Here is a 21,382-nt window from a genome sequence, read left to right as displayed (position 1 = left end):
GCTGTTTGATACCATTTTATCAACAGTGGGACTTCTTTAAAAATTAGAGTCACTCTTCTCAAACCCTGCTGCTGCTTTATCAACTAGGTTTATGGAATATTCTAAATCCTTTGCTGTCATTTCAACAATATTCACAGCATCTTCACCAGGAATAGATTCTAACTCAAGAAACCATTTTCTTTGCTCATCCATAAGAAACAAGTTTTACACATTCAAGCTGTACATGAGATTGCAGCAATTCAGTCATATTTTCAGGCTCTACTTCTGATTCCAATTCTCTTCCTATTTCTACTACATCTGCAGTGACTTTCTCCACTGGAGTTGTGAACCCCTCAAAGTCCTCCATGAGGGGTGGAATCAATGTTTCTGGTTAATGTTGACATTTTGACCTTCCCTCATGAACCACAAATGTTCTTAACAGCATCTAGAATGGTGAATCCTTTCCAGAATCCATCAGAGGAACCATGATCTATAGCAGCGAGAGCCTTATGAAATGTATTTTTTAAATAAGAAAATTTGAAAATCACAATGACTCCTTGATCCATGGGCTACAGAACGGATGTTGTGTTAGCAGGCATGAAATCAACATTCGTCTCCTTGTACAACTACCAGTCAGAGCTCTTGGGTGACTAGGTACATTTTCAATGAGAAATTAAAATCTAAAAAATACCTTTTTTTTTTTTTTTTCCTGAGCAGTAGGTCTGAACAGTAAGCTTAAAATATTCAGTAAACCATGATGTAAACAGATGTCCTGTCATCCAGGCTTTGTTGTTCCACTTACAGAACACAGGGAGAGCAAATCTAGCATAATTCTTACAGGCCCTAGGATTTTCAGGATGGTAAACGGTAAATGAGCACTGGCCTCAAGTTAAAGTCACCAGCTCCATTAGCCCCTAACAAGACAGTCGGTTTCTAATGTTGAAACCAGGATTAACTTCTTCTCTTTAGCTATGAAAGTCCTAGATGACATCTCCTCCTAATATAAGGCTATTTTGTCTCCATTGAAAATGTGTCGTTTACTGTAGTCATCTTCATCAATTATCTTACCCAGATCTTCCGGATAACTTGCTGTTTCACCTTGCATTTTTATGTTATGGAGACTGCTTCTTTTCTTTAACTTCATGAACTAACCTCTATGAGCTTCAAACTTTTCTTCTGCAGCTTCCTCACCTCTCAGCCTTCACAGAACTGAAGAGTTAGGGTCTTGCTCTGGATTAGGCTTTGGCTTAAGAGAATGTTGTGACTGGTTTTTCTATCCAGATCAAAGTTTCTCCACCTCAGCAAAAAGGCTGTTTTGCTTTCTTATCATTTCTGGGTTCACTGGAGGGGCACTTAATTTCCTTCAATGACTTTTCCTTTGCATTTACAGCTTGGCTAACTGTTTGGCTCCAGAGACCTAGTTTTCGGCCTATCTCAGCCTTTGACATGCCTTGCTCACTAGCTTAATCATTTCTAGTTTTTGATTAAAATTGAGATAAGTAAAACTCTTCCTTTTACTGGAACCCTTAGAGGAGGGAATGTAGGGTTATTAACCGCCTAATTTCAATACTGTCATGTCTCAGGGAACAGGAAGGCCCAAGCAAAGAGAGAGAGAGACAAGGGAACAGCCAGTTAGTGGAGCAGTCGGGACACGCACATCATTCATAGATTAAGTTTGCCATCTTAAAAGGCGTGGCTCCGTTCAAGCTTGTAATCCCAGCACTTTGGGAGGCCGAGACGGGCGGATCACGAGGTCAGGATATCGAGACCATCCTGGCTAACATGGTGAAACCCCATCTCTAAAAAAAAAAAACACAAAAAATTAGCCGGGCGTGGTGGCGGCGCCTGTGGTCCCAGCTGCTCGGGAGGCTGAGGCAGGAGAATGGCGGGAACCCGGGAGGCAGAGCTTGCAGTGAGCCGAGATCGCGCCACTGCACTCCAGCCTGGGAGACAGTGAGTCTCAAAAAAAAAAAAAAAAAAAAAAAAGGCGTGGCTCCTGGCGCCCCAAAACCAAAACAATGGCAGTAGTACAAAACATCAAAGATTACCGATCACCATTAGCATTAATAATAATGAAAACGCTTAAAATACTGTGAGAATTACAAAAATGTGACACAAAGACATGAAGTGAATACCATGCTATTGGAAAAATGGTGCCAATTACTTGCTTGATGCAGGGTTGCCAAAAATCTTCAATTTATAAAGAACATGGTAGCTGCAAAGCACAATGAAGAGAAGCACAATAAAGCAAGCTATGCCGACAAGCCAAGCAGTGCACTACTGGGGTCAGAGCGCGCCAGCGCATCGATGGCACAGAAGAGACAGTCCAAAAATAGACCCAGACCCACACGGGCAAATGACTTCCGACAAAGGTGCAAAGGCAGCGCTGGTGGAGAGAAGCCTTTCAACAAACAGCCGCAGATTCCTACACACAAAATGAAAATAACTTTCATCCATATTTCATACGTTATACAAAAACTAACCTAAAATGGACCTAGAAATGTAAAATCTAAAGCAATTAAACTTATAGGAGGAATATAAACCAATAGGAAGAACCATAAAAGAAAAAAATGATAAACTTGATTATATAAGAAATTTTTAAACTGTTTTTCAAAAATACTCTTAGGAGAACAAAGTATATTGCATATCTGGACTTATATCCAAAACATAGAAATAACTATCAAAAGTGAATAATAAAACAACCCAGTAAGAAAATGCACAAACGGACACAACATCAAGTAAGATATATGCATTACAAAAAAAATGCTGCAAGTGAGAGCCTGGAAGTTATCACTCTGGTCTGACAAGTAAAAAATCTAAAAAAACAGAACAACTAACAACTCTTCTTAGATCCTAAGTAAGGTCACAAGGCAAACAACTGCTGCCATATCGGACAGATGAATAGAGAAGCGATCACAACGTATGGAGCAGAAACTTTTGCAGGAACCAGGGCGAGGACAGAAAACACTGCCCTGGAACTGATGAACTACTGGATGCTCAGGGTGACCAAGTCTGAGAGTTAAAAACTGCAGGGAGTCCCAGTCATTGGCGGGTAAGGGGGTCCTGCACTTCTGTGAGTTATACTTTCTGGAGCTCAACCAGGTCCTCATAGTGAATATGAGAGAAAAATCCATTTGTGCTTCTGGCAGGGGTAGGAGTAAAGTAACCATTTTGAAAAATACCAGAGCACTCTGTTCTTCTTAACAAGGTCTGCCCTCAGGAAAGACAGTTTAACCAGAGTCCAACTTGCTGGGGTTTAGTCAGAGCAGAACATACCTAGAGGAAGGGAAATACCTAGCTCCTGCCTCCTCTAGCCATCCTGCCCCATCTAAGAGGGGTGGAAAAAAGAGAAGCTCCTGTGAGCTTCACAGTCCAGGCCCGGGCTCACTACAGACTGAGACTCCCAGGCCGCCTGTGGAAGGCGTCCCCTGCCCACACATCACCCTACAGCACTGAAGGTGTAGTCACCACAGTGCCTTCCACCCAGCACACCACAGCTGGTTCTCGAGAAAGTTACAAGGCATACAAAAGGCCAAAAACACAATGTCAAGACAGAGCAAGCATTAGAACCAGGCATGACAGGGATGTTAGAATTATGAGACAGGGAATTTAAAAGAACTAGGATAAGATGCTAAGGGCTCAAATGGATAAAGGAGACAGCAGGTAAGAACAGGTGGGCAAGGCAAGCAGAAAGATGGAAATCCCAAAGGAAAAAAAAGAAGTGTGACAGATCAAAACTACTGTAACAAATGTAGACTGCCTTTGATGGGCTATTAGGAGACTGGACATGGATGAGGACATATCAACAGAAACCTCTGTTGGGACTCAGAAAACAATACCCCAAAATGAAGGTCTCAGAAACAAAAGTTTTCTGGGGTCTTGTTTTAGGTGCTTGAGACTTGAACTGTGACCGAGTGGGAGCACTCTGGTCTCCACCATCAGGGGAGACACGATTTTCAGTTCAGGTCAGGTGGCCGGTCTGAAAACAGGAACCCAAGACTTTTTGTTCTGCACACGTCAAGCGCTCGGGAGTTTGTCTTAATAAGAGGTCCCGTGTGTAAGGGGCTTTTGTCATCTCAGCTCCTGCTGCCTGGTTAGCTTGTCTCAACAAGAGTCTTTGCTAATTGAGCCCATTCCTGACCGTGAATGTTTTACGGGGGATATCTTTGGAATTGCTTCTTCTATGTCCTCTCCAGGATCTATCCTGGACTTTCCATCAAGAGGTTATTGGATTGAGTCACTACTGGAATAAATACACCACTGAAAATTCTAAATGTCAATGGCCAAAAGATGGATGCTTTAAATCAGAATTGTAAATCTTAAACAGGATTTTAGAAATCTCATCCTAAACAACTGATAAAAACATCAAGAACAAAAAGGGTGCTTGGCATCACTAACCACTAGGAAACACAAGCCCATTTCTAGAAAGACCCAGCAGTGCCATAGTTAGCCTTAAACATTCTCTTTAAAATTAAAGAGCAAAAATCTGACCTAAAACAAAATTAAAAAGAAATAAGTTACCAAGCCATAAAGACGTGGAGGAAGCTTAAATGTATGTTACTAAATGAAAGAAACCAATCTGAGAAGGCGGCATCCTGCAGGATTCCAACCCTACGACATTCTGAAAAAGGTAAAACTATGGAGACAGTGAAAAAACCAATGGTTGCCGGGGGTTGGGGTAGGGAGGGGTGAGTAGGCAAAACACAGTATGACTTTTAGGGCAGGGAAACTACTCTCTCTGATGCTACAATGGAGGGTACATGTCATTATACATTTCTCCAAACCCACAGAACATACACCACCAAGAGTGAGCCCTCATGTAAACTGTAGACTGCAGGTGATGGTGATGTGTCAATACAGGATCATCAGTGATAACACAGGCGCCCTCTAGTGAGGGATTGTGGACAGCGGAGGAGGCCACGCACGGGTCGGGGTGGGGGAGTGATGTGCCAGTAGAGGATCAGTGATAACACAGGCACCCTCTGGTGAGGGAATGTGGACAGCGGAGGAGGCCATGCACGGGTGGGGGTGGGGGGAGGGGAGCATATGGGAGATCTCTATGCCTTCCACTCAAATTTGCTGTGAACCTGAAAAGTGCTCTAAAAAAATAGTCTTTTTTAAAAAAGATGTTTTGATACTAGTCCTTAGGGAAATATAAGGGGCATAAGGGTCATAAGGATGTGGTGCTTTAATCTACTACTGGATGAGAATAGAAAATGGTACCACCACTTTGGAAAACTGCTTTACCATTTCTTAAAAGGATAAACATGCCTACGAGATGATCCAGCTACTCCATTCCAAGGTATTTTACCCAAGAGAAATGAAAACATAAGTTTATATGAAATCTTGCTGACAAATGTTCACTTTTATAAATACTTTATTTATTGGTAAAGCCACATTTTGAAAACAATCCCCAAATCCATGAATAGGGGAGCGGAAAAACAAACTGTGATATATCCATATCATGAATACTTCTCAGCAATAAAAATAAATGATTAATTCATGTTACAACATGAATCAATCTCAAAAATAGTAACTTAAGTCAGACAAAAACAGTACACACTGTCAAATTCTATCACACGTCTGTTGTCCAGCAACTTGTGGGGCTGACGCTGGAGGATCTCTGGAGCCCAGGAGTTCAATTTTTTTTTTTTTTTTAAGAGAAAAAAATCTACAAAATGCAAACCGACATACAGTGATAGAAAACAGACCACTGGTTCCCTGGAGAAAGGAGAGGGCACAGGAAGCTCTTCCTGGTGATTGGGATGTTCATGACCTTGACTGTGATAAGGATTTTACAGGTACAGAACAACTTATCAAACTGGGTGGACAAAGCAAAGAGGAATGAAAGAGGTAACAAATCAGTAATGTATTATTTCCTCAATTCTCCTTAAGCTATGGAAAATCTGGGGTATACCTGAACTATATGATGTTTATTGTACATCGGTTATGCCTCACTAATGCTTTATAGGAGTGAGGGATGGAGTTGTGGGAGGGAGATGAAGGAGGAAGACAGAGCAGAAGGTATTCTTTTTCTTCTTTTGAAAATAGTTTTAAATACCCCCTTTAAGAAGAATCACCTTCTTTTGAAATTAAACTTTCCAGAATATACTTTAACGTGCTGTTATTTCACTTTTGATAATGTTCCCTATCTCCTATCTTCAGACAGATTTTAACATGTTATTTCACTTTTGGTAACATTATTTATCTGCCATCTTCAGGCAGATTTTCACATGTTATTTCACTGTTGATAACATTACCCATCTTCCATCCTCAAGACAAATCTTCACATCTATCTACCTCCTATCTATCTTCCATTTTCTGTATAAATTCTGACCCCAGTTCAAGATGAGGTCATTTCAATTTAGTCTGAAACTTAAATTGTTTATTTTGAACCCCTTTTACTTCCTGCCATTAGGATTCTCACTCCTTCAATGTATAATGCCCTTTTATCTTCTGTAAAAATCTGTTTTAATGATGAGGATTCCTTTCCTTTGCCATCTTAAATTCAATGGACTCTAACATGACTCCAATTTATCCCAATGTTCTGCCATTCCCAAGTCACTAACCAGTTATTGGTAAATTAACAAGGGGGATATAATCAAATTAATTGCTGAATACCGGCACTTCCTCAGATTTAGAAAACTGCTCATATAGACAGGAAATTCACTTTAAGCAAATTCAAGATGGCAAATTTATATTTACAAGAAACAAACATGGCTTAATTTTTGTGCCTTTATAAACACTTCATTCATTTTACCAAACAATTATTATTTAAAGCAACAAGCTCCACTGAAGTTTTTAAAAAAACAAAACAAAACAAAAAACTGTCACAGAACATCTACATACTCATTTTCCCTCTTAAGTGACAGTTTCTGATTTTGACAGTCTTAAGCCAACGAAATCATTCTGCATGGCTGTGCCTTACAGCATTGAGGTCTGGCCTCTCTGGCCCTGCCCAGTACATTCCCTGGTCACTGCGATAACGAAATGTCCATGGCAAGTGGGGTGGGGGAGGGGACAGGGACTGGTTAAGAACAATTGTGGTAATAAAAATGAAAACATGGGAGGCCGAGGCGGGTGGATCATGAAGTCAGATCGAGACCATCCTGGCTAACATGGTGAAACCCCATCTCTACTAAAAAAATTTTTTAGTGATCCGGCCGCCTCAGCCTCCCAAAGTGCTGGGATGACAGGCGTGAGCCACCGTGCCCAGCCCAGGTTTCATCTCTTGAGACCTTACATGCTCCATGGCACCCTCCCTAAACAAGGACTCTCATCTTCTCTGCATCCACATAAGAGTGAGTTTAAAGTAGAATTAAAAGGCGGCAAAGAAAGACACATTGTTCAGAGACTGTTAATATGCTAAATAAAAAAAATACATAAAGCAGACCATAATCCCTGGGAAAATGAACCCATAAGATATGTTTACCTGTCTCGCTATTTTCAGGCAGAGAGTCATATTCCGAGGGACCCAGAGCGAGCGCATTCATGTCTGCTGGGTCCGACTCCTGCGGGTCTGGCAATGCTGCATTCTCATGGCTCTGGTCACCATCACCACTGGCATCCGATCCTACAGTTAGGAGTTTACCCCAAGGCAGGGTTAGAAGCATAACTTTCTCTTAGAACAAAGCTTACACTTGCAGTTACTCAACTTCTTTAACTGAATTGTAAAAGACCTCTGGACTCCCAAGCACTGCCACATACCATGACACAGTTGTGAATGAACAACAACATCTTAAAGACAGATTAAAATGGCAACAAAAGCACAGGCCTGAAAGCCAGGGGCTGCACACCACAGCCATGCTCAACTTACCCTGTGGGCCACGGTCTGCGTGGTGGCCAGCCGCCTCCTCCCATGCGGCACTCACACCGTCAGCAGCACTGCTTGCTTCCAGATGTAACACAGGAGCCCCCCACACTTCTGCATTAGGGTTCAGCTCTGAAACCTTAGTTGCTGGTACCTAGGAAGAAATAGGAGACAGACATTTGTATCCAAATGTCAACCAAATACAATTTTACTCCTTAATGCAGAGTTAAGGGATATCTGATACAGGCTCCAAAGGCTCAGCCTATGTATTTACACACACCTTTGGGATGAAATCAGGTTCAAAATTTAAAAAAAAAGAAAATGCAGTCAGGATTCCATCAAATTCCCCCCAAGTTTTAAGTTCCTCCTCCCAAGACCAAGGCTTGCAGAGATGGGGAAGGACAGGCCTGCCACCAAAAGATTCAGTATTTCACAAACTGTACCTGAGGAATAGCTGGTGACTTCCTAGACTCCTAATAAAATCAAATTCAGGGTTTTACAAACTTGAATACAATGTAGATGAATAAAATTCTACACAGAAAGCTTAAAAAAGTCAGCAGTGCATGGTGGCTCACGCCTGTAAACCCAGCACTTTGGGGGGCCAAAGTGGGCGGATCATCTGAGGCCAGGAGTTCATGACCAGCCTGGGCAACATGGCTCTACTAAAAATACAAAATTAGCCAGCGGTGGTGGCGCGCGCCTGTAATCCCAGCTACTTGAGAGGCTGAGGCAAGAGAATCACTTGAACTCAGGAGGCGGGGGTTATAGGGAGCTGAGATCGCACCATTGCACTCCAACCTGGGCGACAGAGCAGAACTCCATCTCTAAAACAAAAAAAAGAAAGAAAGCTTCAAAAAGTCACATAAACAAAAGGTATAGAAAATGAAAATTGCTCCTAAGAACAAAGGTGTTCTAATAGGTCTGTCAGGGATACTGTAGGATAAGAAAGCTCAGGCATCCTTTGAGGAAGAAGATAAAATATCTCACATTTTTCACAGAACTACCTGTTCCCATTCCCAATACAGCTTCAGTATCACCTTGATAGAGAATCCACAGGTGACCACGAGGCTGCTAGTCCAGTGTTCCGGACAATGGGCTCTCAGATCACTGGGGCTGAGGCCAAAGCTGCCATGGACAGCTGTGAACATGGGCTAAACCTCACCTGGAAGACAGAACAACTCCCGCCATCAACATGATGCCTGGCACATACCAAGCTCATCGGTCATCATGACAGTCACGCATGCCCAATTAGTCCGACAGGGCAGTCCTCTACTCAAAACCCTCCTGCATCAGCTTGGCTCATTTGGAGTAAAAGACGAAGTTCCCACTGCAGTCACAGAGCCCTCCTGTGCTCACTGCTCCCTGGCCTTGTCCACTTCCAAGCACACTGACCTCCTTGCTGTCTCTAGGCACACTGGCACTTTTGCTCTTCCCATCCGTCTGTCCAGAACATCCTGCCAAGAGACCGGGGACTGGTGGTCCTTCTTGACATAGAGTATAAACCCACAACAGTCCCCCACCATGTGGATACTCCCTACTCCCTGCTTTTTCTGATACAAGCCTTTCTTATGCTTACACACCTTGAAGCACTCCCCTGAAGTCTAAAGAAAAGTCAAATGTCCAAACACACAATCCTTCAACAAACTTACACATTATTTGCCTTTTCAAATGTACCACACACCTTCACACCACAGTGCAGGAAGTCAAAGTTTCTGGAGGAAGGGACGGGTCCCTGGTACCCGGTGCCCCTTGGACCCAGGCTGCAAGCTGGGAGCAGTTACACTGCACTACCCCAGCATGAAGCATAGACACACCAGTTTCTGTGGCCCAGAACACAGGAGAAGGGCTGGGAAGCACCACCATGGGCCGTCAAGAAAACAATGGGTGCATTAACAGTTTTTAAAAGACAGAATAAATCCACATTGGCTCAGGTCATGAGGCTGGTAGGAAAAAACATAAAACTATTTCTGAAACTGAGAGAAGGCGGCTGATGTGGTTAAACTTATGGTATACACTTTGTTCGTTCCTGCTCCTCCAGTCACTGGACCACCAATGAGCATCATGCCCATAAAACCAAATGCTTCAATGAGGACCTATCTGGAATTCTTTTTCCTTTTTTTTTAAGTACTGGTGATAGGGCAAATAATTGGGTTCCTTCAAGAATATTATAATCAAGAAACACCAATTCTTCAATTTTCCCTCTTGCATTACATCTAAATTTCATTTTTGGCCTCTGCTTCTGCACAGTGTTACTTGCACTCTTCTCTCTCATTAACCCATCTGTCCAACAAGTGCCTCCGACATGTTCACCAGCATGCTTGTGCCAGGCACAGTGCTGAGCTGGCAGGTGTGATGGTGAAGGAAACAGACAAGAGCTCATGGAGCTACATGAGGGGGCAGGAGACAGCCACAGGTCACCCACAACACTGGCTCTGGCAGCATTCACACCTTTCCGCCTGTTCTGTTGTCTTTGTCAATTCATTTCTCTATTCTCTTTCCTACTCTAATACTTCCATACATCGCCTTTCCTAATTAGACCCAGTCTCTTTTCACCACCACCACCACACAATCCAGTTTTCCGGCCTTGGTTCCATTCCATCCACTTAGCTGGCTCCCCTCAGCTCATGCACATACTACACGTGCTTTAAATTCCCAACACTAACTAATAGTAACCTTCTCTATTATTAGCACCTTTTGCAGTTGACTGTCCTTCAGTACCAAAATATATTTTGTAGTTTATTAATACAGACCAACAGCACTTTGAAAGCAGTGACAGCATGGCTGTTGGGGCCCCCATGGCCCTCATGCTCCTCCCATTCCAGGGTGGCAGTCACCATGGGCATTCCGTTCACTGTAGTACTGCTGATAGCTAGCACAGTCCCGAATTCAGTAGGGAGGTGCTCAAGATAAATGAGGAATGAATCAATGTTTAATAAATAACATAAATTTACATTTTCCACTAGTTGACAACTTCTGCAAGGTTTTACGCCACAAATGACTAGGACTCTACCCTTACCCAGTGACTGCCTCTTAGTGAAGAAGTCCAAACCAAGTGCACGCAGTTAGGAAATGTTCAATCGATCCTGTGACCGAAGAGATGTGACCAGGAGCGAAAGAATGAAGACGTCTTTTAAGGCTTAATGACATTCAAGGATCTACCGTGTGCTGAGCACATTCTACGCACTTCCTTGTACTGAATCAGAACAAGTCTTGGAGGCAGTTATTAACTGGACTCATTTCACAAATGAAAAAACCAAAGCAGAGAAAGGTTAAGTAACTTGCCCATAAAAACGATGGTTAATTGGAAAGTTAGATTCTAAGCAATTGTGTTCAGCAAAATACAACATTCACCAAGAGTTCATTAACTTATAATTTACAAGAGAAATAGTTTGTATTAAACAAAGATCTGAATCTCCTACTATTTCTATAAAATATGGCTATTCTCTTGCAGTCATATGGAACTCTAAATGGTTATCAAGAACTCCAGCGTCGGGCCGGGTGTGGTGGCTCATGCCTGTAATCCCAGCATGTTGGGAGGCCAAGATGGGCAGATCACTTGAGGTCAGGAGTTCAAGGCCAGGCTGGCCAACATGGTGAAACCCCGTCTCTACTAAAAATACAAAATTAGCTAGGTGTGGTGGCACACACCTGTAATCCCAGCTACTCAGGAGGTTGAGGCAGGAGAATCATTTGAACTTAGGAGGCGGAGGTTGCAGTGAGCCGAGATGGCACACCTGCACTCCAGCCTGGGCGACAGAGCAAGACTCCATCCTTTAAATAAATAAATAAACAAACAAACTCCAGTGTCGTCTGCTTGACTATAACTATAAGTCTTTAATTTTTTCCATTAAAAATGTATGGCCAAGCAATGGTTATTAAAACCACAGGTAAGCGGACCTTAACAGCCACATTCCAAAGTGAACATGCCTGAGTTCAGATGCTTAAATAAACCCTTCTACCCCACCCACCCTGTGAGAAACACTAGGCTCCACTTTGAAAAATAACATATCAACTAATAAGTTTGTATACTATGGACATGAGACACAACAGTCTCTCCGACAAGTTACTGAGTAGGAACCAGAGTGACTAATACTGGAGAAGGAGGACTGGCCAATGAGGCATAGAAAGCAGGTGAGAGACGGGGGAAAGAAACGCTCCTAGAGATGCACTAAAAAGTTTAGTAATTCAGGGCAATTTGCTGACTCCAGAACCATACAAGGCTCTACCTCCAGTTCTTCATTTGTGAAATGGAGTAGCAATTGTTATATTAAGATTTGCTACAAAAAAAGACACCTGTAACAGCACTTTGAAAACTGAAGTTCTGAAAGGCAAGGCACCATCGTTAAATGTGGTAATGCCTCATATTAGAATACTGTTTGGGAATACCTCATAATGGAAAAGCTAATTTAAAACTGGAAGCACACCTCTCACTTAGGCATCATTTATGCTCTGTGTTGACATCTGAGGCAGTGACACTGGTAACCAACTGAAAATTACGTCACTTCTGTAAAAGATTAACTGCAGATTATCTTAAAGATGTAGTTTTATACTGTTTTGCCTCCACAACCATTTAAGGAGCAAAACTAATGATTTTGAACATAACTCTCTCCAGAAAAACTCCCAACGTGGGCATGGAAGTAAAAGAGGTTGATGGATCATTCCTTACGTTATAGAAGGGGATTTCTACTTGTTTATTTCCATACAGTAAGTGTTGACATTTAAGCCATCTTTATCTCCTTAATATCAATACTTTTTCTTGCTTCATTGCCCACAAAAATCACAAATAAACCACTGGCTGAATAATGAGATCTTGCTACTCTGAGTATGTGCTTTCAATCACACTGCTTCAATAAATGTCTGTTTTGTGAGCAAAACTAATTTCCTGTTGTTGAATGTTGCCATTTATTACAGAATTTCTAGAAAGATGTTCAAATTAGCTGCCCATAGAATCATTTGCTAAGCTTCTTCCAAACCAGAGGGGCAGCCCCATCTTGGGGTTCTGAAAAAGAAAGAACTCCACAATGATTGTAACTGCAAGAAGACAGAACCAAGATTTTATAGCCAGTTAAAAGCAGCAAATTCTACCTGCCTCAGACACATACAAAGATATCAGGAAGCACAGATTTTTAGATAAGTTTGTCTTTTGCAGTGTGACTTACACCTTCAATGGGCTCACAGGCTTACTAAATCAACTACACTGCCCACGAGATAAGATGCCCTCAAAGGGCTCTGACTGCACTGCGGCCAGGAAGACAGAAGAGCTGGCAAAATTCACAGACAGAAAAAAGTCAACACAGAGCTGTGTAGGACAACTAGCAGGGCATGCTTTAGTGCTAACAAGAGTTTGCACACAAACTCTGGCTTAAGTACACCAAACAAGAATTCATATTCTCCAATTTGGAAATCATTGTTAGAGTAATTCACAGCCATATATAAGCATTCAAACAACTACCCACTGTTTAGAATAAATCTTTATTAATTTTAAGTTAAAAACAATTAAAATGGGCTGGCCTGGTGGCTCATGCCTGTAATGTCAGCACTTTGGGAGGCTGAGGCGGGTGGATCTCCTGAGGTCAGGAGTTCAAAACCAGCCTGGCCAACATAGCGAAATCCCGTCTTTAAAAATACAAAAATTAGCCAGGCGTAGTAGCACATGCCTGTAATCCCAATTACTCGGGAGGTTGAGTCACGAAAATTACTTGAACCCGGCAATCACTTGAACTTGGGAGGTGGAGGCTGTAGTGAGCCGAGATCGCGCCACTCGACCTGGGTGACAGAGTCAGACTCTGTCTCAAAAAATAAATAAAAGTAATTTAAAAATTAAAATGTATAGCCTAGATTACTGCAGCACAACAGTAAAACAGAGAAAAAATACTTACGAACTGTCCGTCTCTATCATGCCATCCCCAAATAACACCGTCCTCTGACACCGGTAGCTGAGGAGTGTTTTCTGAAAACGAAGCAATATCCAAGCCCTGTGGCTTGTGGTGTAGATCCTCACTAAATATTGTTTCACCTTCTAGTGCACCTTTTGTGACTGTATTAGTCCAGAGATAGCGCACTTGATACCCACCACAACCACTGGCCAGTCTTTCAGAAAATACTGGATTTCCTAACCCTCCCATTGGGTAATAAGAAAATTCACTCAAAAAACAGGAGACTCCTTCTGGGACACTCTGCCAATTCACTTTTGAGGGATGTTCAGATCTATTTAGGATACCTTCTGTGAGTGATGAAATGTGGCCACTACTTGGTACGACAGTGTCTTTGTTGTCCACGGGGACAGCGGGAATCCCCTGGGCCGCATTGCAGGGGGCAGCTGTGTATCTGTCCACTAGGGCGGGATCAACACCAACCAAAAAGAAATGCCCACTGGAAGTGTCACGTGACTCTATTTTCTCAAAACTCACCTTAGCATTTCCCATAAAACCCATTTCACCATTTAAAGTTGACTGTTTAAGAGTGGACTTGGTGTTTCCTTCTTTGAAACGGTGTGCACGTTCATTTGTCCCATATGGACCCAGGTGGTCAATAATTTTGGGATCAATACTATCTTTCTCCAAATAAAGTCTCTCTTCCTCCTCTTTACGTGTTAGTTTTGGTCTACTCAACCCTGATGTATTAGGACCAAAGACACCAGGAGCGTCTTCAATTGATTCACAGTAAATTCCCTTCCATTTTGCGCTTTTACCACTACTAACAGAATTCTCTACTATTTCTGACTTCTGTATAACTGGATTAAAACTCGGACTTAACGGTGGTATAACATTAAGACCATTATATTTGCAGTTGTATACTCGGTGTGTTTCATAATTTTTTTCTATTTGATTAGTTTCAAAATCAGCGTTCTCCGCTGTACTAGAACTAACGCAGGAGAGTATATCCTGACGCGGCACTGCCTCATATCTTTGTGTGCCTGTTTCCCCCTCACAGGTTGTTTTAGAATCTGACTTGACAGTCTCTATGTCATCTTCAGTTGTCTCTCTATACTTTGCTTGCAGTGATTCTTTTTCACCACTTTCTAACCTTTGAGGGTCACTCAGCTGGTCTTGTGACACATTGAATGAACTCTTCACACATATTTCACCCTCTGTTTTGTCACCTGGGCTTGTTTCCCTCTCTTCTTCCTCTGCACAGGTGAAAACAAATATGGAGGAAATACAGTTACTGTGAAGAGATCTGGAGTGACTGGGAGACTTGCCATTGGGTGGCACTCCTTGTGCCATGCTAGGCTTTAGGCCGTCTGTCCTCTGCGCCATCCCCTCCGTGTCCACCAAACGCTTCATACAAGTTTGGTCACAGGTCTGTGTTGCAGCCTCATCTACGTGACACCAAGATTTCGATTCAAAAGCCCTTACACCATGACCCTCAGCCTTCAAAACGCCAATTCTGTCCTCTTCTTGGTAAAAGGAACTATTTTCAGATTGCAGAGACACCTCTCCTCTGTCTGGCAGCAGGGAACTTCTGGCCTCCAGGCTGCAGTCCCCTCTGCGCTGTGCCTTCCTGACTAGCCCGGGAACAGGTTCCAGCTCCCAGCAGTCATCAAGCTGGCTTGGGGCTGCTTCTCTTGAATTAGCATGACCTGAGAGACACCCACTTCCAAATCTCACTGCAGTGATAGGCCTCTTGGGACTTAAATCAATTCTATCTAGACCAACAGGAAGGATACTATCTGATTTGCTAACATCCAAGTGGAAATCATCATTGTCGCTTAGTGGTGTGATAGAGTGATTTTCTCTCTCCTTTTTAGAATGTAAACTCTGGTCGGCAATAACTGTTACCACCTCCGGGTCATTACACCCTGCAACATATGCAGTGTCAGTACAGAAACCACCAGGTGGATGTGCAGTATCAGTACAGAAGCTACCAGGTAGATGTGCAGTGTCAGTACGGAAGCTACCAGGTGGGTGTGCGGTGTCAGTACGGAAGCTACCAGGTGGGTGTGCGGTGTCAAGAAGGAAGCTACCAGGTGGATGTGCAGTGTCAGGAAGGAAGCTACCAGGTGGGTGTGCGGTGTCAAGAAGGAAGCTACCAGGTGGGTGTGCGGTGTCAAGAAGGAAGCTACCAGGTGGGTGTGCGGTGTCAGGAAGGAAGCTACCAGGTGGGTGTGCGGTGTCAGGAAGGAAGCTACCAGGTGGGTGTGCGGTGTCAAGAAGGAAGCTACCAGGTGGATGTGCGGTGTCAGGAAGGAAGCTACCAGGTGGGTCTGCGGTGTCAGACAGAAAGCTACCAGGTGGGTCTGCGGTGTCAGGCAGAAAGCTACCAGGTGGGTGCGCGGTATCAGTAACGAAGCTATCAGGTGGATGTGCGGTGTCAGGAAGGAAGCTACCAGGTGGATGATCCATCTCACTACCTACTCCTGAGTTATGGCTCTCACTTTCTTCCAGAAGGACACACGCGTGTCTTAGTGAGTCACTGTCCATGTTGTTATTTAATTCAGGGAGTAAGTCAATATTATGTAGTGCACTACTTTCTGCGTAATTTTTAGGGAATTCAGTGCAAGCTTCGGCCTGTAAAGCCTCCACCTGTGTGTTACCAGCGTTTGCTTCACAAGGTGCATGGCTGAACGCCACAGGCTCAGGGCAAGGCTTGGTTTTCCCACTGCATTCCCCTGTCCTTTCACCTGGACCCAGCGTGTCCCAAGGTGAGAGTCCTTCCTGCCGTGGCTCTGGCTCACTGGCCCCTGACACGGCACGCAGCGCTGAAGGCACAGCAGAGCAACACTCTAGTCTTGTAGCTACTCTGTCTGCCCAGGTGCCCAGCTCCTCTGCTACGCTTGGGCAGGCAGAGTCGGCAACACAAATGCTGTGAAACTCGCACTCTCTTGAATCCTGACATTGCTGATGATCCATACCAACAGAGTTTCCATCTTTCTTCTCCCGATCGGATGGGTCAAAAGACTTACGCTCATCACCGCTACTGAGGTGAACGCTGACCACCATTTCTTTCTCTACTAAAGAGTTTTTACAAGTAGCTGGATAACAGTGCAGATGGCCACTCACATAGGTTTCCTCCTGCAGGCCTCGGTCAGAAGGCAGGGGCACACATGAGAAAGGCTCCTCATCTTCATAACAACCTTGTCGGCTGCCGTTACCCACATACGGTAGATCACAGACCCCCTCAGAATTCTGCTCATTAACAACAATATCTAAATTCTTGTCACTCTCATCCAAGTTATCATACCTTGTTAAGAATGTATATATAAAAGAGGAAAGAGGGTTCAATAACTGCTTGGGTCTATGACCCTGTTTGTGCCCAGACCCTGAGAAAATCCTTGTCCGCGCGCTAATGCCAGCTGCACTGCTGGCTCCACTGCCAAAAATGTGAACCTCCTCACCTTCAGGGGTATCAAATAATGAAGATAAAGTTTTACTTATCTTGTTTTCTGGTTCCTTCTCCTCCACAGATTTTTGTAACAGGCCAGTTTTTTCACTGTCATTGTCACTACTTAGTTCTTTGCTGAAGCAACAGCCCATGTTTGAGAGCTCACAAGCATACGACACGCGTGCCGATCCCGAGCCTCCACAGACGCACCTCACGCTAACACTAACTTGCTATAATTTCTGAGGAGAAGCCAACACCCAGAGAACAAAAATAACCCCTTGCACAGCGGTCACATGTTCCTGCCACTCAAACCCCAATCCTAATGACAACAGAGCCCGATTGACAGCCAGCATATTCCATGTGCCCAATTCCAAACAGGACCAGGATCCAAAAGCTCAGAACAGCAGCAAGAACGCTGCATTGTGTTTTTTCTTATTCTCATAAACTCAACAAAACATAACTTTAAATGTTATCCCAGCCAGAAAGATTTCAGGCTTCTGGTTTTTCTACAGTGTTCCAGTATTTCCCAAATTATATTTCATGGGATGGTGTTAACTAAATAAAATAGTTCATAAATTCCCCCAAAGGAAAACTGTATCAGAATTTTGCTCCGTAAAATATATAGCTCCTTACAGTTGTATTTAATTTTCTAAATTTACGAAATGATGTCTGAAATAAATAGCAATTTTAAAAAGGTGAAAAAAATCAAAGGAGAGGAAAAAATAAATAGCAATAAAAAATAGTGTCTGTAGGAATCAAGAAATTATTACTAATTATGTCAGGTGTGAAAATGGAATGATGTTAGAGATGCATGCTGAAGTATTTGGGGCAAGGCGATACATTATCTACAACTTGCTTTAAAATACCCTAGCAAATACAGTAAATATATACACACATATATAAAAGTTAAAACAGTCATGTGCATAGGGGGAGGAATAGATTTAAAAACAGCAGTCCAGGCCGGACGTGATGGCTCATGACTGTAATCCCAGCACTTTGGGAGGCCAAGGGGGGTGGATTACCAGAGGTCAGGAGTTTCAAGACCAGCCTGGCCAACATGGTGAAACCCCATCTCTACTAAAAATAAAAAAAATTAGCCGAGCGTGGGAGTGCGTGCCTGTAGTTCCAGCTACTCGGAAGGCTGAGGCAGGAGAATCACTTGAACCCTGGAGGCAGAGGTTGCAATGAGCCGAGATCGCGCCACTGCACTCCAGCCTGGGTGACAAGAACGAAACTCCACCTCAAAAAAACAAAACAACACAGCAGTGGAATGTGGGGATGGGTAATTGTTCAAGTTCATGATGCTGCATTCGGTTCATGATATTATTCTCTCCACTTCTGCAGATGTCTGAGCACTCCAATTAAGAAAAAGGAAAGAAAAGGAAAAAAAGGGAAAAGAAACCTACAAGCTCTGGTGCCAGAACTAGAAAGTCTCTTGAAAGCACTTGACGCAGGAACGCCCAGCCTGCCATCTGGTGAGAAACAGGCGCTGTCCACAACTAAACAAGTTGCTCCTGCACTACGTGGTCCGGCCCCTAACGGTGGACTCACATAATGGGTCTTGTCTTATCTTATGTTGACATCTGCAATGTTTTGCTTTTAGTATAAGTAATTATTTTTCTTATCATGGTTCTGACATGCTATGTGAAAAACAAAATAATTGTTTTAATTCCTCTGCAAGAGAGATGTTGTTGTTTATTTAACCTGTGAGTTATGACTGGTGTCCCATTAATTTTTTAATGTTAACATTTTATGATAAAAAGTTTAGGAATTATACTTAAACATGAAGGTAACAGGAGCAATTCTGAATACACTAAAATTCAAGTACTGAAATCATCATCATAATAATGATTATGATGATAATGGTAGTAAACACTTTACATAGCACCATGTGCCACAAAATATTAATTACATCTATGCATCCATTTTGTCACACATCTTAATTTGCACTCTTAACGACCCCCCAAGGTAGATACTACCAATCCACTGTACAGATAAGGGAAATGAGGCACCAAAAGCTTTAGTGGCAGCTTCGAATGATAAAACAAAACTCAGATCATACATTGACCATACTGTTACGCTACTCAAAGAGAATGAAATATCTAAATGGAAAAAAACATTATGCTCTAAAGATACAAACGGTTCATACCAGCTGTAGAATGAAAGGGCACAGTAAAGCAGACAAGGTCACGAGATCACCTGACTGGGTTTGAGTCTCAGCTCCATTTTTACATGTGTCATTTCTGGCAAATTATTTAACCTCTTTGTCTCAGTTTTCTCATTTGTAAAATGGAGCCAACAACGACATCTATTTCAAAGAGCTGTTACACAGACTTTAAGTAGTTGGAATAGAATCCCAAAGTCCCACTTCAAAGTCCCCCATAATCTCGCCCCAGCCTACCTCTATGATCTCGGCTTCTAAGATACCATTCCCCCAACCTCTTCCATCTCATACCAACGAACGCCAGCACGCTGCCTCACCGTTTCTTTCTCCAGTCTCCTCCCCGCACTTTTCAAGCCTTAAAGTCCTTTGTGAAACCATTCTGTGCTGCTCTAACAGAATACCTGAGATGGGGCAATTTATAAAGAACAGAGATTATCCCAGCACTTAGGGAGGCCAAGGCGGGCAGATCACCTGAGGTCAAAAGTTCGAGACCAGCCTGACCAACATGGAGAAACCCAGTCTCTACTAAAAATACAAAAAATTTGCCAGGTGTGGTGGTGCATGCCTGTAATCCCAGCTACTCAAGAGGTTGAGGCAGGAGAATCGTTTGAACCCAGCGGGGCAGGGGTTGCAGTGAGCAGATATCATGCCATTGCACTCCGGCCTGGGCAACAAGAGCAAAACTCCATCTCAGAAAAAAGAAAAAAGACAAAAAAAATCCCTTTCCAAAAGGGAGAAATAGGCAAGCAGCAGCAAGAGGTCCCAGGTAAGTTCAAGACCCAACAAGGCAGACAATATTAACTATCAAGCCTCTCTGGAGAATCACCTCCTTTGACTCCAGGTCCTAACCCTTTGGGCACCGTGGAACAGGGTTGAGTCCCCAGGGCCTCAGGCAGCCCTACCCAATGGCTTTGCTGGGCTCAGTCCACCCAGCAGCTGTCAGCGGTTGGAGTCTCCTGCCCACAGCTCTCCCAGGCTGATGCTGTAAGCTGGCAGCTCCACAGTTCAAGGCTCTCAGGCCACTCCCACGACTCTACTAGGCAATGCCCTTGGTGGGGCTTCTCTGCAGCAGGTTCAACTCCGAATTTCTGCTTGTCATTGCCTGAGTACAGGCTCTGCTGCTGTGATGAGTCCCTGCCTGGCCCCAGGCTGTCCACAGCATCCTGTGAAATCCAGGTGGAGGCTGCCCCACAGCTCTATAGCATTCTTCTTGCCTGAAAATCAGCACCATGGATGCCACCAAGGTTTATGACTTGTACCTTCTGGAGCTGCAGCTCAAGCCACCACTGGGCCCACTCGAGCCACAGGTGGGGTAACTGAGGAGCAAGGCACCGGATGTGGGGAGCAGAGATCCAAGGCAGCTCTGGGCAGCAAGCCTGTGGAGGGCCCCCAGTGCTCATCTACCAAGACACTTCGGCCCTCCTAGAGGGCAAATGTGATGGGCCTGTGATGGGGGGACAGTCTTAAAGATATCTGAAGTAGCCTCACCAATACAGCAAGACCCTATCTCTACAAATAAAAACTAAAAGTTAGCTGGGTGTGAGGGCGCGTGTCTGTAGTCCCAGCTACTTGGGAGGCTGAGGCAGGAGGATCACTTGAGCCCAGAAGTTCGAGGCTGCAGTGAGCTATTACTGTTCCACTGCACTCCAGCCTGGGTGACAGAGCAAGACCCTGTCTCTAAAAAACAAACTAAACTAAACAAAACAAACAATTCTGAAAAGCCTTTCAGATGGCTGAAAGAGCTGGGTGTTTTAAATTATTTCCTTCTTGTTTATCTTTTTAAACGAAATAACAGTGCCAAATACAAAGTATTTCCTCTTGAGTTTAGACTCCGAAGCCAGATTGCCTGGGTCCAAATCCTGGTTCTACCACTTTTTAGTTCAGTAATCTTGGAGATAAATTACTTAAACGGCTTTGTGCCTCAGTTTCCTCATTTGTAAAATGAGGAAAACAGTAACTAGGGGTAAGAAAGGTGTAGGGCTAACAGGAATTAATGAGTAAACTGAAGTGTTAGCAGAGTACACAGTAAGAGCCATGACAATCTGCAGTGATTACCACCACATGTGATACATTCTTTTATACTGGAGACATTCATGGAGCACCTA

The 21,382-nt window shown here is 43.5% G+C and overlaps 1 protein-coding gene across 5 annotated transcripts in view; it reads right to left on the bottom strand.

The window, feature by feature from the left end:
- Positions 1–21,382, bottom strand: part of LOC105490813 (La ribonucleoprotein 4B) — a 125,108-nt gene that overhangs the window by 47,861 nt on the left and 55,865 nt on the right. For 3 of the 5 annotated variants that reach the window (XM_071070554.1, XM_011756726.3, XM_011756724.3), the window contains exons 4-5: positions 7,796–7,943; positions 7,412–7,552 (exon numbers count right to left, since the gene is read on the bottom strand). In XM_071070554.1, the coding sequence (XP_070926655.1) occupies positions 7,412–7,552; positions 7,796–7,943 (289 nt within the window). Of the gene's footprint in view, positions 1–7,411; positions 7,553–7,795; positions 7,944–13,668; positions 17,603–21,382 lie in introns of those variants that run through there. The other 2 variants (XM_011756722.3, XM_011756723.3) reach the window with 2 other exon arrangements.

This window comes from Macaca nemestrina, chromosome 9 (assembly GCF_043159975.1).
Source record: "Macaca nemestrina isolate mMacNem1 chromosome 9, mMacNem.hap1, whole genome shotgun sequence".
Classification (NCBI taxonomy): Eukaryota; Metazoa; Chordata; class Mammalia; order Primates; family Cercopithecidae; genus Macaca; species Macaca nemestrina.
The sequence above is the reverse complement of the archived record's forward strand: the minus strand, read 5'-3'. Positions and strand labels throughout refer to the sequence as shown.